We start from the raw sequence: 15,250 nt of genomic DNA, 5'->3' as shown, positions 1-15,250 counted from the left end.
TTGGTCAAATTGTGTAAAATAGCAATATAGGCAAAAAAATCAAAAGACTTACCTATACCTTATTAAAAACATTACTTACCTGCAAATCCGATGCAATTAAAGTTATCCACGTCAGAAAATAAAAATTGGCAAAACAGCTTACGCCCCTTATTGACTTCAACAGCTACGCAGAGGTCCCTTGATGTGTCCCCGCAGCTTGCGTCTTTACTCTGGACAACTTGCCACGTGTTGACAGAAGTGGGCGTGGCACGATTTCGTGGCACGCGGCACGCACTTCGACAGGCTGTCCACTGAAATCGTGCAAAAGAATATGTGCATATGCGAACACAAACCAAGATGCAAGCAGGGGTGAAGTTAAAAAGAATCTGAAAGATTAGCGTACGGGAAAAACTATTTATGTCAAACTTAAAAAGAACACAAGTTTGGGCCTTTAAATGCGAAGAATTAAGCGTGAATGAGTGATCAAATACCTATATCCGATACCTACCTCCGAATTGGACCCTATTTCCCTGGAGGCACTGAAGTTATACCTACAATGAAATGAGAAATGCCTTAAGTTTCATCCTTATTGTGTGGGGTATAGAGTTCAATATGTAAAGGCCAGGGGTAGAGGGTGTAATAATTGCCGTAAATCTGTCTCCTGCGCACTCAGTGTAATGAGGGTCAGTGAACTCGCATAGTGTAGTGCAGAACTATGTAATGGAGAAAGAAACAGCAGTTTTTAACTAGAATTTCCAGATTTTTATTTTAACTTAATTTTAATTAACTACTTACGAGTCCTACGTCTACAAAAGAGCTTACCTATAATGTTAATTTAAGTTAAGTAATTAAATAACTATACATAAATAATGCTGTACTGTACTTTTTATTATTTGTCTATTCAGGGCCCATGTGGAATTTGATCACGTTCACTGCCCTTTCCCGCATAACAGTCATAAGAGTAATCAAAAAACTCATTTTAATGTTTACCGCAATCTCTATCTTATTCCGCAAACCAAAATGACGACCGAGATCATATTACCATCTCTTTCACTCGCTACAAGTGTGAATGAGAAGTTTTACAACCCCGGTCGTCATCGTCCGTTTGGTTTGCGGACAGAGGATACGGTTAGACCAAGATACGTCTGCTCTGCAGCGATTTTGATAGCCCAGACTGTGTAAGTGTCATTTTAAACGTCAAACTCCTGTGAAATTATGACGTATAAATAACACTTGCACAGTCTGAGCTATCAATCGCTGCAGACGTCTTGGTATAACTCTAGAGAGAGGGCTGATTTAGACGGCGGGCGAACTCGCATGCGATTTTAAATAGTTACATTGCGGAATGTTGGTTACGTCCAATTCAACCGACCGATCAAAAACCGCAATGTAATGGAACTCGCATGCGAGTTCTCGCACTGTCTAAATGAGCCCAGCCCAGACTCTGATTCAGCTGGCCTGCTGTGGCAGCATTGTGTGCGTTGCTGCAAAGCACGCGAACCCCATACAGACGTACAATTACGATAGATTGACAGTATCAATATCGATTATAGCCTCCCTTAACTTTATTTCCTTTTATTATTACTGTACTAGTTAATAGCTCTTTGTTTACTATGCGATCGCTTGGTTCATCTCCCATACAACCATTTCCAGTCGCCGTTACGACGCGGTGTTGACACATCTTGTGTCGACACCGTCTGTTTCGGTCACAATTCCAGTCGCAGAGTCGTCGCCGTGTCGACACAGTTACCAGAAATGGGGAAGGGTCGACACATGACACAAAGTGACATAAAGTGTGGTCGCCGTGTGCACACATTGTTTCGGGTTTGCGACTACTTTATGCCAAAATCATTCGTTCATTCGTTCATTTTGTTCCTGTCAAATGGAAACTGTCAGATGGAAAAATACTTAAATAAAAATAAGTGACATTAATACGCCATCTCTAAAACGGATTACAAGACGTAATTATATATTGTTTGCATTTATATTACAATATGACTTAAATTATTATGGGGAATTAAACTGCTCGAGTGATTTGATAAACTAAGTGTAATATAATCAACGCGCCACCACATTGTTTTAGTTTAGCCGGAAATGAAATTGTTTACTTCTCAGTGCCTGTGTTCATAACTATATTATTTGAAGCATTTTTAGTACTTCGATGCGTATACTATACTTAAATAACAGAAATAACGCTTTACATACTACGAAACTTGTTAATTATGATGTATAAATATGGTTTAAGGCTGAGAAATATTGCAGTCACAAAGTAGTTGCAATGTTTCGACTTTGTGTCGACTCTGTGTTGACACATGACACGCGCTGTCAAAAGTAATAACAAAGTTACTGGTATGTTACTGGATTTGCAAAATGGCTCCTTGTGTTGATTTGTTTTCAGATATTCTCAAAGTGTAAAAATGCCGTGGTCAGAGATGGGCATTAATCGATTAACTGTTTATTCGACTAATTAATGGAATAAAAAAAGTTAATTCTCAAATTTTAATCGCGATTAGTTTAGTCGACCTAACATAGATTGAAATTGAATTAATCTGAATATTAATCGAATAAATTATCGATTAAATCTCGATTGAAAGTTGACAGGGGGCCATTTTTGTACGTAAAAATAATAGAAATGTCTTGCATGCAGATGGTAGCAAAACACTTTGTCATAAAAGTCGAGATGGGTGTCGATATATAGGTTTTAGGGAGTGCCGATTTCGAAAATAATGACCATTTTGGAATCCGAAATGGCGGCCATGCACTGTGTCATAAAAGTCGTCATGGATGTCGTTTTATACGTTTTAGGGGGCCCCAATTTTGAAAATGATGACCATTTTGGAATCCAAAATGGCGGCCATGCACTATGCCATAAAAGTCGTCATGGGTGTCGTTTTATAGGTTTTAGGGGGCGCAGATTTCGAAAATGATAACCATTTTGGATTCCAAGATGGCGGCCATGCACTATGTCATAAAAGTCGTCATGGACGTCGTTTTATAGGTTTTAGGGGGCCCCGATTTAGAAAATGATGACCATTTTGAAATCCAAAATGGCGGCCATGCACTATGTCATAAAAGTCGTCATGGGTGTCGTTTTATAGGTTTTAGGGGGCGCAGATTACGAAAATGATGACCATTTTGGATTCCAAGATGGCGGCCATGCACTATGTCATAAAAGTCGTCATGTATGTCGTTTTATAGGTTTTAGGGGGCCCCGCTTTCGAAAATGATGACCATTTTGGAATCCAAAATGGCGGCCATGCACTATGTCATAAAAGTCGTCATGGGTGTCGTTTTATAGGTTTTGGGGGGCGCAGATTTCGAAAATGATAACATTTTCAATTTAAAAATGGCGGCAATGCACTATGTCATAAAAGTCGTCATGGATATCGTTTTATAGGTTTTAGGGGGCGCAGATTTCGAAAATGATGACTATTTTGGATTCCAAGATGGCGGCCATGCTCTATCTCATAAAAGTCGTCATGGATGTCGTTTTATAGGTTTTAGGGGGCGCAGATTTCGAAAATGATGACTATTTTGGATTCCACTTTTATGACAAAATACGTAGCCGCCATCTTGGATTATAAAATGATCATCGTTTTCGAATTCTGCACTCCCTAAAACCTATAAATCGACATCCGTGACGACGCAAGTTATCTTTATTTTCAGATCTAACAAATTGCTACAGAATATAAAGGACAAAAAAGAAGCGAGGAGGTAATGAAACAAGCAAAAATACAGATGATTCCTCGACGCAATTGGGTGATTCTTAAATTGTGTCCAGATTTTTTTTGTCATAAAAGTTTATATTTTTCACATATTACTCTCACAAAAGTCCGTGACATTTCGACCTTGTAATTTTTTAAGTAAATGTTTTTGTTTATCTATGAGGATCTCACTAGAATAGTATAATCAAGGTATGTTTATATTTGATGAATGAAATAGTAACGCAAAAAAAAATTATATTTGTGTCTTATATTCCTGCCGAAGACTTTTATTTTACCTTTTCCTTCTACACAAGTTTGGCCAAGTAATAAGAATTTAGGGCTCTCAATTTTATTTTGACTTCTACAACAGTAAAGCTACGAGGCCATGTTTTGGTATCGTTTTCGTATAAATTCGCAGTACCAAATTTAGTTAAGGTATCACATTGACACCATTCCGAAGTAAAAACATATAAACTTATTAAAATACTTTCTTTTAAACTCCTCTTCACGCTTAAACTGCTGAACAGTTTTAATTTAAATTTGGTACACATATATTTTGAGTCCCGAGACGGGATATAATAAGTTATCTCAAAAATCATCCTTTAAAGGTGTGAAATGAGGTGTAGGGGGGAATTCAGAATTGACTTCTTGAAGTTAATACTGTTTAAGTTTAGGTTTGAAGTCATGTTTTTTCATCATTTTTAACTAAATCAAAGATGTAGACCATCCCAAATTTCATATAAATCGGTTCAGCGGTTATTGATTTCCCGTACAAATTTCCACGCCACTTTTCACACCTTCAAAAGATGATTTTGGTTATAAGATCTATCCTATGTCCTGTTCCGGGACGCAAACTATTTCTATACCAAATTTCAACGAAATCGGTTCAGCGGTTAAGCGTCAAGAAGAGTTTCAAAAAAACCGGCCAAGTGCGAGTCGGACTCGCGTATTAAGGGTTCCGTACATTAAGTCCGACTCGCGCTTGACTGCACATTTCTAATAGGTTTTCCTGTCATCTATAGGTAAAGAACTATTTTGTGTATTCAGACGGACATACATACAGACGCACGAGTGATCCTATAAGGGTTCCGTTTTTTCCTTTTGAGGTACGGAACCCTAAAAAGATTTATTTTTATTTTGTGGAATGGTGTCAATGTGATATCTTAAATGGATTCAGCACCCCAGATTTATACGAAAACGATACCAAACACGGCCTAGCACCTTCACTGATATAGATATATCAAGATAAAATTGAGAGCCCTAAATAAACTTTCAAGAGCGGATATCTCAAAAACTATTCAACATATCGAAAAAATTGACTGAATAAACTTGTAACAAATTAAATTAACTTTCATTTTGTATAAGTGGCCATGTCGCTGAGATGCATAGTTTCCGAGATATAATCGAAAAACGGGAAAATGGGACCTTCAAAGCCCCCTCTCTCCCCCCCGCTCAAGGGCTACGGCCGGGGACTTTTGATATGTTCACCTCCTAACTTGTCAAACCGAGTTACGGAGTCAAAAATTGTGTTCCGAGCATTTCCCTCTACAACTTTTGGAGCATTCGTTGCCTGACCTAAGTAGCTTATTGAATTTCTTTAAAAACTTTTCTGTAAAAGGTTGACGGGTGTTGGGTGTTTATATGGTTTCGGTCGATTATTATCATTTGCATTGCCCATGATGACTTACTAGAATTACGAGCACACGAGACACTAATGGTAGTTTGACAAACCTTGGTTTTCAAGAGGTATTTTATATTGACATTTGCTGTCACAAATTTGCTGTCAGATTTAGTCGCAAACCGCACGCAAAGTGCACACAAATGTGTCGACACCTTGTTACGGAAAAGTGTAGACACGGCGACGACACTTTGTTTCGAAACAATTCTAGACACATTGTGTGGACTCTGTTACGACACATCTGACATTTAATAGTTACCACTTTGTGATTCTGCGACTGGAATGGTTATATGGGGCTGTTTGTTTTGCTCACACCTGTGTGTATTCTGAGTAACTTGAGTAAGGTAGGTACTTATTGATTTGACGATATACATAATATGGCTTGGCACCGACTTCAAACATATCGGTTGCTAGCGCGTATAAAAGGAAGGATAATATTTTATTCTACCCTTTATGAGTCGGTTTTTCTTAAAAATGAATTTTGTTTATCCAATAAAGTTTCTATTCTAAACGTATAGGGACCGTGCGCGTTGGACGGTCTGCCATCTTGTAGCCTGAATCGGAAACATATGTGGACATGTACATTGCCAAAGCAAGTGCTATCCATCTACCGTACTCGTCGGTACGCTTCCTTGTGCATAGTAGGTTCTGCCATCTTGTGGGCTACATCGGAAGCATAAACGACACATTTACGCCTCGTGCCAAAAATCTGACGGCTCCTATGCTGCCCCCTATAGTTCATGCACGGGGCCTATCCCCCAGACAACGGCCGCCAAGCAACAGTTGAATCGATGACAGTACCTAATTACTCAGTACTCGGGTGGATCGCTCTGTCGCCAGTTATCAATTATGGCTGACACCACCAAGCAATCGGTCTATTTCGGACATCCTTTCCGGTTTTGGAAGGTAGGTGATTAATTGATTCTTTCGCTTACCTTGGTCCTACTTAATAATGTTTTATCCTGCCAGTGTGTAATTTAATAATTCGTGGACGTAGGTACGTACAAGGCGCATTACATTTTATGTGCACATGTGACCTACGACATGTGTTTATTGTGCTTACATACACGCCGCGGCGGCAACACATTGTATTTAGAGGTAGTGCGCAATATGTTATGGTGCGTTCACATGCTTTAAGCCATCCAGACACTCCAGGCAGATCAATCAAATTGCCAATTTCATACTGGAATCGGCGAGCCAATGACAATTTGCGTCCACGTCAAACTCGTATATATTGAAGTCGGTTTCTTTTTTTATTATATTTTCCTATATTTATGTTTTATCTGATAGAACATACCCTGTATTCTTCTTTTCCGTACAATAAAGTGTTACTTACTCGTCAAAGAATTAAATTGTCAATTTATACAGACTGTGCGAAAAATTGTCCCGTCTGGACATCCAATTAGCAAGCCAGGCAAACATACAAGACGCACTTATATGGTAGAATGTAGAATGGAATGGTTAGTAGGGGTATATACAGTCCTACCTATTTCATTAAATTGAACAATTTTAACCTATTGTAATTGCAAATAACTTAGATCCATCACAACGTTAATATTTAAATATTTGTCACACTTTTTATAGCAAAGGCGAAGGCTTGAAGCAGAGCCCACAATCGACGTGGAGGACATAAAGACACTGGGTGACATCGTCGATTATGATAAAGTTCATTTGCAGAAGTAAGTTCCTAATTTGTTTCCGACCTCAACAAAGCAGTTTGTATATTTACAGGGATACTGACCGGACACATTCACATTGACATTCTTGTTACTTATAGCCAAGGACCGGAAAACCCCTCTTTACGCTTAATCCTATCAATTCGGTAACCCAATCGATTCGGTTACCGTATCATTCGGTAACCCTATCATACTGTTACCTGATTGTAATGGTAACCTTATTGAAACGGTAACCCTAACCTTTAACCGAGTTAATCTCAAAACCCCATCGCGATACGGTTTTTGTTAAGGGTTTTTAACAGGTTTTCATTCAGTTATGGTAACCTTTATTATCGGTTGCTTACTGGTTTGCTACATTAAAGTAGTTTTAGTGATGTGCCGTCAGAACTAAAAAAAATACTAAAAAATTTGTTTATTTTATTTACTTTATTTATATTTTGTTGATTTTATTGATTTTATTTATTAAATTTATTTAATTTAATTTATTTATTTAATTGATTTAATTTATTTAATTTGTTGAATTTATTTATTTTTTTGAATTTATTTAATTTATTTAATTTATTTTATTTATTTAATTTATTTAATTTATTTAATTTATTTAATTTATTTAATTTATTTAATTTATTTAATTTATTTTATTTATTTAATTTATTTTATTTATTTTATTTATTTTATTTACCATAGATGTAAGTAAGTTGAGGTCATTGGTTATTACTGACGATATCGGCCTCTCGGTGTCAGTTAAACTGACCCCGACTGACCGGCTGATATCGTCCGGCGAACTGGTAATCTGTGGGCCCCTTTAGTACACCCACCTAGTTAGGTTGTACTGAGTAGTTTTCATTCAGCTAATATTCCGTTGTGCTCTGCCTATAATAGGGCCCATTTCTCGAACGGTATTACTTAGGGCCAGTTGCACCAACTACATTTAACGGACTGATTAAAGTCAATCAGCAGTGTAGTATGAAATTTCCCATACAATACAATTTAGCGAACGTTTTAACAGTGACAGACGGTTTGGTGCAACCAACCCTTATACTACTTATACTATTACTAGTCCACAAACTGTCAAATCGTATGGGTTTCCATGATGATACACTAATAACATTAGCCTAATATGGTTCGAGAAATGGGCCATTCTCTACTATAATTTCTACTGTTTTCCAGAGCGATAATAAACAGGACAAGCGAAAAAGTACAAGCTCTATTAGACACAGAAGATATTAACCTCTGACACAGACAACACAAACTCAAGCATCTTCTAGAAGAAGAAGAAGATACACTAAGAAGAGAACTGGAAGCAAAACAGGCCCAGCAAGAATGTGGGTATTGTAAGGAGAGGCTAAGTAAACTGAAGAGCTATGAGGAAGAGATTGAAAGAGAGAAGATAAGAGAATGCTTGAAGGCTTTGGAGAGGGAGAAAATGTGAGTAGGTATTGTACCAATAGATCTCAATTTTAAGAAGAGGCTAGTGGAGCCTATTGGAAATTTAAAAACTATTTCAAAAGGGATGAAATAAAATATTACTTATCTTTTTCCCGCTTATTCACTAAAGTATGTTGTATCCCTTTCTTACGCATAAGATATAAGTCAAAATGACCGATAAAGACAAACGATTATTAGCTTATTGAGGTTTGTAGCGCGTTTATGAATAAGGGGATTTAAGTAATATGCGTTGCTTACCAACTGCCAACTGATATGTTTGAAGTCATACCATGATTTTGGTGCGATAGATGCGGCTATATATACCTAAGTATGTAAGTTAGATTGCCTTACACGACGACAATGAACGTACTTTCTTTAGGTAGGTACCTAATAAGAACTCACCTCAGAACACACGGTCGAACCTTCTTGGCGCAGTCCGTACTCCGTACCTATCATGTTTGTCGGCACATTGGTGTAAATCCAATGAGTATGCGTGCAATAACCGTGTTAACGTCTTACACGTCTGTGAGTTTACTTCTACAGACCTATAATTATACTATAATTATCTATAATAATCTTACACGACTGTGAGTTTACGTCTACAGACCTATAATTATACTATAATTATACTTACTACTGTTTTAGTGCCAAAGGAATGCAGAGCACGAGAGCCGACGAATATCATCTCAGAGCGCTACAGAAGTCGCAAATGGAGGAGAAACTACACATGGAGATGGAACAAGCTAACATTGATAGAATGTGGCATGAGGTGTTATTAGATGACGTCAGAAGAAAGGTATTTTTAGCCTACTGCTATGACTAGTGGCTCTGTGAGTTGTAGACCTCGCGATAAGCTTAAAAACTCGCGCACGAAGGGTTCCGTACCATTACGCAAAAAACGGCAAAAATTACGTTTGCCGTATGGGAGCCCCACTTAAATATATATTTTATTCTGTTTTTTTTTATCCATTTATTTACATACAATATATTATATGTCGCAGTCGGATCGTATAATCCGCCGTATTACATTACGGCTAGCCGTTTTCAAAAACAGGGGCGTTTTGAAATGCGGCGGTTTAACGATTAGCCGGATTGAATGCGGCTGAATGAGGATCCGCCGGAATGTATTCGGCGCCATACGTTCTTCAACACGGCTAGCCGTAATGTAATACAGCGAGTCATTAGCCGCCGCTTTGACAGTTTATAGTTCCCATTTTTAACACCCGTGGCGCTGCCTGACAAACGCTGGGGTGTCCATCAAATCTGGAGTTCGTCGGACTGTTTCTTTTTAAAAAACATTTCCATCGCAACTTAACTAGACGGAGCCCCGCTTCGCGGGGCTCCTATTTCTGAGCGGTTTGCCCTTCGGGCATCTGAAGCTACCTAACGAACCTAACCTACCTATTGATTAGTGAGACGTCCGTGAAAACATTACACTTTGGGGAAAAAAGCGTAGGTAGGTAAGTAGGTTAGGTTCGTTAGGTAGCTTCAGATGCCCGAAGGGCAAACCGCCCAGAAATAGGAGCCCCGGTTGCGGGGCTCCGTCTATTTAAGTTGTGAAGGAACTGTTTTGGAAAAGAAACACATGTAGTGCGGTGGGACCATGGTAAAAATAAATTAAATTGCAAACATTGTCAAACTCCGGTTACGTAGGCGACCGAAAGAACTGGTCACTCTACAATCTAAAATAGTAGTACGATGCGGCTAAACGTAGGCCGCCTTATTGAAGAACGTATCGCAATGACAATCCGGCTAATCGTCGAGCCGCCGCATTTCAAAACGCCCCTGTTTTTGAAAACGGCTAGCCGTAATGTAATACGGCGGATTATACGATCTGACTACGACATATATACAGTGGTACTACTAAACGAAATTAATTAATTAATGTTTTTAGTATTTGTTGTTATAGCGGCAACAGAAATACGAGTACATACATCATCTGTGAAAATTTCAACTGTCTAGCTATCACGGTTCATGAATTAGGTACAGCCTGGTGACAGACAGACGGACAGACGGACAGCGGAGTCTTAGTAATAGGGTCCCCTTTTTACCCTTTGGGTAAATGGGTACGGAACCCTAAAAAGTAAAAATATAAAAATTTTAAATACAAAAAGAAAGTGTTTCTTTAGGAACAGTATGAAAAGTACCAAGAGTACAGAAGGCAACAAGAGATGCGCGAACGCCGGCTAGCCTACGACGAGCAGATCGCCAGCGCCAGCAGAAAGAGACGGGAGATGCTGAGCGAGGAGAGGGAGCGAGAAAACAGGAGACTCGAACGAATGAGAAAGAAGATGGAACAGGACCATTACGAAGGTAAATTAATAAAATTTCACTCCAGCTAGTAAGGTGGTTTTTTGTGCATTGGATGCAGATCCCCACGCCGCTCCGGTGTGCGAGCAGGACATCTCTATATACATAGGTACATAACGCTACCTCGCTCACACCCCGGGGCGGCGTACGGCTGTGAATCTGCATCAACCATTACATGTGCTATGTCGCCTTTAAGTGCGAACATTCGAACGACGCGCAACATTGCGGCAACAAAAAATGCAGGCGATTGATATATTTTAACTTAAACATCTAGCAAAGCCAGTCTAATATAAATTACTAATCAAGCAACTATTAACATCACATCAAACCTATAAATCTATAAAGTGCACACGTATACCTTCTATAGTGATTTTAGACCCCTTTGGCCTGCCATTCTGACCTCCACCGATGAACAACTGTAAAGCCCCCTCCACACTCGTGCGCGAATCGCGGCGCGAAGCCGCGAACGCGAGTGTGGCGTCGATTTTCGCAGACAGCGAAATCGACTCCACACTCGCGTTCGCGGCTTCGCCCGCGATTCACGCACATAGTCCGGAGGGGCCTTAAGGTGCCCGGATCATTAAATCGTATGAGTTTCTTTGTCAACTTATATGGGGTCATCCATTAATTACGTCACACGAATTTCTAGGTTTTTTGACCCCTCCCCCCCCCCCCCCTTGTCACATTTGGTCACATTTTGCAAACCCCTCCCCCCTAGTGTGACGTCACATTTTTTCTACGAAATCGCCAAATCGAATTAAGTAAGTACCTAAGTATTATTAATATTTTATCAAAATATTTTTGACGATATAAATATTAGTAATTTTATACTTAACCCAAAACTGCTTAGGAAAGAAAATTAAAAGAATAAAAACGATTATCGTTTTAAAAACTTGTTATTTAAATGTACAGCGAATAAAATAATAAAAAAAAAAATTCGGTTACTGATGAAGTTAAAGTGACGTCACAAAGTTTGTGTCTCCCCCCTCCCCCATGTCACAATATGTCACATTTTCTTGACCCCCTCCCTCCCCCTAAACGTGTGACGTAATTAATGGATAACCCCTATTATAGGCACCATCTCTCCGTCTAATAGGGACAATAGGGTAAACATACCTACGATGAGTATTTGTAATAGATTTATGTTCTCAAAGAGAACCAAGAATGCTTCTAAAATAACCTTACATAAGCTAAATCCACCTCAATTTCCTTTTAAAACTTCAAACGCGTTTCAGCTTTAAAACGCAAGAAAGAACAACAGATGACAAATAGAATTAACTTCATAGAGGGCCATGAAATGAAGTTACAGGGGCTCGCTTCAGAGAAGTCTCGGGCGAGGCAAATGGACGATAATACTATAAGGAGGGCTCTGCAGGAAATCGAGCGGGAGACAAGGAGAAAGAGGGATCAGATGGTATTATATCACGTTTCATTATAAAGTTTATTCAGGGTTCAATGGTAATCAATTATTGATCTTAAGGCGCGCGGAGCAGGGAGAAGTTAAAGCCGTAGCAGACTACCGCACCGCACCGTGCAGTGCGGCGCACGCGAACGCGAGTGTGGAGTCGATTTAGCACATCCGCGAATTCGACTCCACTAGGTTTCATATTTCAGTGGACTCCACACTCGCATTCGCGGTGGAGGGGTCGCACGAGTGTGGAGGGGGCTTAAGGCAAAGAGTAATATGGTGTAAGGTGGTCGCCGTACATGCGTCAAGGACTCAGCCATAAGTAAGAGCGAGAGAGAGCGCGGTGCGGTAGTCTGTTACGGCTTTTACGGGTGTGCCTTTCTAAATAAGCGGCGAGTAAACATCCTTCATGTTTATAAGTTCAAATACAAACTTAGTGCCTTTCGATCAGTGACCACATACCTACGTAGAATGCGTAGTTGTATAGGTACCTACTGTGAGAAATCAGCTTTGTCAGGATAAAAGCAGCAAATTTGAAAAATGTAGGCGTGAAGGATCGATCTCTCGTCATAGAGTTAGACCAAGAAAAGTCTGCAGCGATTTTGATAGCCCACGCAGTGCAAGTGTTATTGTAAACGTCAAACTTCTATGCAATCTATCCAACTCTAGACATTTTGAATGTCACGCCTTTCTGGGGCCAGAGTATAGTTATGGGAGTATGGGAGTACTTTTTGTTGGTATAAAAATTGATTATCCAACTGCCTGGCGATTTGAGTGTGATTGAACTCTTCGAAAACATAATCAAAGTTCATTTTAAAATATATAACTTCAAGGTTTTTACATGGTTGGCAAATTAAGAGCCCTGGAAGTATCAAAACCTTATACTTTATTTCTAGACGCAACTACAAATAGAAAAGCAACATTTCATAGCCAACCACAACCGCGAGAGGAGGATGGCGCAAGCATTGGAGCAGGACAGGGATAACGTCGTCGACCAATGGATGAGAGAGAAAGGGAATAACACAGATGAGGGAATGAGACAAGCGGAAGAAGAAAAACGGGCGCAGAAACAGGTACCCAAACACCACCATATGTCAAGAGACCCTTTAGATACTTATATACCATAATTTGAACGGTGTAATAATACCTTTCGGCAACGCGCCCCTGGAGGCGTCCATAGGCTATGGTGAAGATTGACGAGGTGATTAAGATTTCGCATTAGATATTGCAGCTGTAACAGACTACCGCACCGCACGAAATTAATTTTAAAATTAAAAATAAAATTGGTCAAATTGGCTGCGATAAAGCCCAAAGCCGCATAGATGTGGTAGTAAGTAGATTGGCCAATCGAACGGCGGAACGGTGGAAGTCCCTTTCTAATAAAAGCTGTCAAAAAGTGACATATCCGCTTGTAATACAAGTTAAAAACTTTTGAGCAACGGGCCCCAGTTCCTTAATTATGATTTGTCATTAGGAGCCTAACACTAATCATACTTACTAGGAACTCAGAATTCCAGAGCCCTACTGCGAAAAACGAAATGCGAAATGTCTTTATCTGCCTCTCTATCGTTCGAATATGTAAGAGCGATAAAGAGGCAGGTAAGGTTTTTCGATTTATCTCACACTTACAGGACATACTGTCTTATAAAAATTTAACCTGTGTTTATTGCCTAGAAACTTGCTGAAGAATACAGGGCACACATAGCAGAGAGGAAAAACAAGTTGGAAAGAGAACGACAAGAGAGGGACAACAAAATGCAAGCCGTGAGGAACGAGGCAGTGAGAGATCTACAGAAGAAATTGGATAGTGCCAACCAGGTAAGTATACTCTGGCAAGCCAGCTTGGACAGTAGAAAAAGGCGGCACATTAGGAAAATGTAGGCGAGAAGGATCAATCTACAATACAATTTTTGATTTTCGAGACTTTTTCTGACAAACTTAAGGCTTGCTAGAGTTATATACAACAAAAATTCGGGTTTTTATTTTAGAGGAAAATGGAAAACTCAAAGTTAACACGTTCCCTGTGTACCTAGGAACCAGAAATTGAGTCCCCACGTGAAAAAATTGTCAAAAGGTTCATAGTCAGTATGTGCATGCAAATAAAAAAGACCTAGCTCACACGTGTAAATTTTGGCAATGCTTTAAGTTTATATGGGGTCGTGCATCATTAGTGGTGCATGCACGTATCATATGTACCCTAAAATGCTTACACATATGATGCATGCACAGGGAACGTGTTAAAACTCGTGACATCGTATATAGGTACGTAAGGAAACCACGGCGTATACCAGGACATCAGTACCTTAGGAGTGAAAAGTTGGAGAAGGAAGGCCACAAACAGATCGGGCTGGAGAGACTTGCTTAACCAGGCTAAAGCCCACCCGCGGCTGTAATGCCTCAGATGATGATGATGAAGGAAACCATATAGGATAAACCCATTCGCATTAATAGCTCGACGTTTTACACTTGGAGTACCTATTCTATCCAATTAAGCGTGTTCAAATTCTGGATTTCTATTTGCTATATTCGGGACTCTAGCTATTTATATTTTATTTCTCAATTACAGGAGCTGAAACGGCAGCTAGAATATCGACAAAACCTAACCACACAAATAAGAGATGCACAGAAAGTTAAGGCACGTTGATATTGTTTTATTTAACAGATGATTGTAGGTAGGGTACTTGCCACAAAGTAGGTAACTAATTATTTTTCATACTAATTGCAGTTAACAGAGTCAATCCTAGAAACAAGAAAGCTACAACCTTTCACTAAGAAGGCAGCTATGTTCAAGCAGGCGATGGAGCACGTCGACACAGACCCAAAGAGAACAAGGTAAGATATTACCTACCCACAAACCCCACACCCAAAAATATAGGGCAAGAATCACACAAAAAGATTTTTTTTTACAATTTTGCTTTGTCTTGCAGCACGAATCCTATTCACCCATTCAGAAGAATTATGGAATCGGAAAAACTTAAGACCCTACCTTCAATATAAAATAAATTAAACAGAAATCTATCAAGGACAAAGAAAAATGTAGGCGCGACTGGTTCATTTCTCCGGCAGTTTT

General features: G+C 39.4%; 1 protein-coding gene across 1 annotated transcript; it reads left to right on the top strand.

The window, feature by feature from the left end:
• The first annotated feature begins 5,995 nt into the window (after nucleotides 1-5,995).
• On the top strand, nucleotides 5,996-14,848 carry LOC134799079 (uncharacterized). Its single transcript, XM_063771458.1, has 9 exons — nucleotides 5,996-6,267; nucleotides 6,946-7,040; nucleotides 8,205-8,462; nucleotides 9,108-9,258; nucleotides 10,592-10,775; nucleotides 12,008-12,186; nucleotides 13,077-13,253; nucleotides 13,855-13,998; nucleotides 14,747-14,848. Exons 4-9 carry the CDS (start codon nucleotides 9,118-9,120, stop codon nucleotides 14,822-14,824), a joined length of 903 nt encoding a protein of 300 aa, XP_063627528.1. The 5' UTR covers nucleotides 5,996-6,267; nucleotides 6,946-7,040; nucleotides 8,205-8,462; nucleotides 9,108-9,117; the 3' UTR covers nucleotides 14,825-14,848.
• Nucleotides 14,849-15,250: the final 402 nt, after the last annotated feature.

Source organism: Cydia splendana, chromosome 2 (assembly GCF_910591565.1).
Source record: "Cydia splendana chromosome 2, ilCydSple1.2, whole genome shotgun sequence".
NCBI lineage: Eukaryota > Metazoa > Arthropoda > Insecta > Lepidoptera > Tortricidae > Cydia > Cydia splendana.
Note: the sequence above shows the minus strand (reverse complement) of the source record. Positions and strands in the feature narration are given on the sequence as shown.

Excerpts from the sequence above, each read along its gene's own strand:
- LOC134799079 (XM_063771458.1), top strand. The coding sequence starts at position 9,118 with ATGCAGAGCACGAGAGCCGACGAATATCATCTCAGAGCGCTACAGAAG. Across the intron at positions 9,259-10,591 it reads TAGATGACGTCAGAAGAAAG|GAACAGTATGAAAAGTACCA; the intron begins GTATTTTTAGCC and ends GTGTTTCTTTAG. Across the intron at positions 12,187-13,076 it reads GGAGAAAGAGGGATCAGATG|ACGCAACTACAAATAGAAAA; the intron begins GTATTATATCAC and ends CTTTATTTCTAG.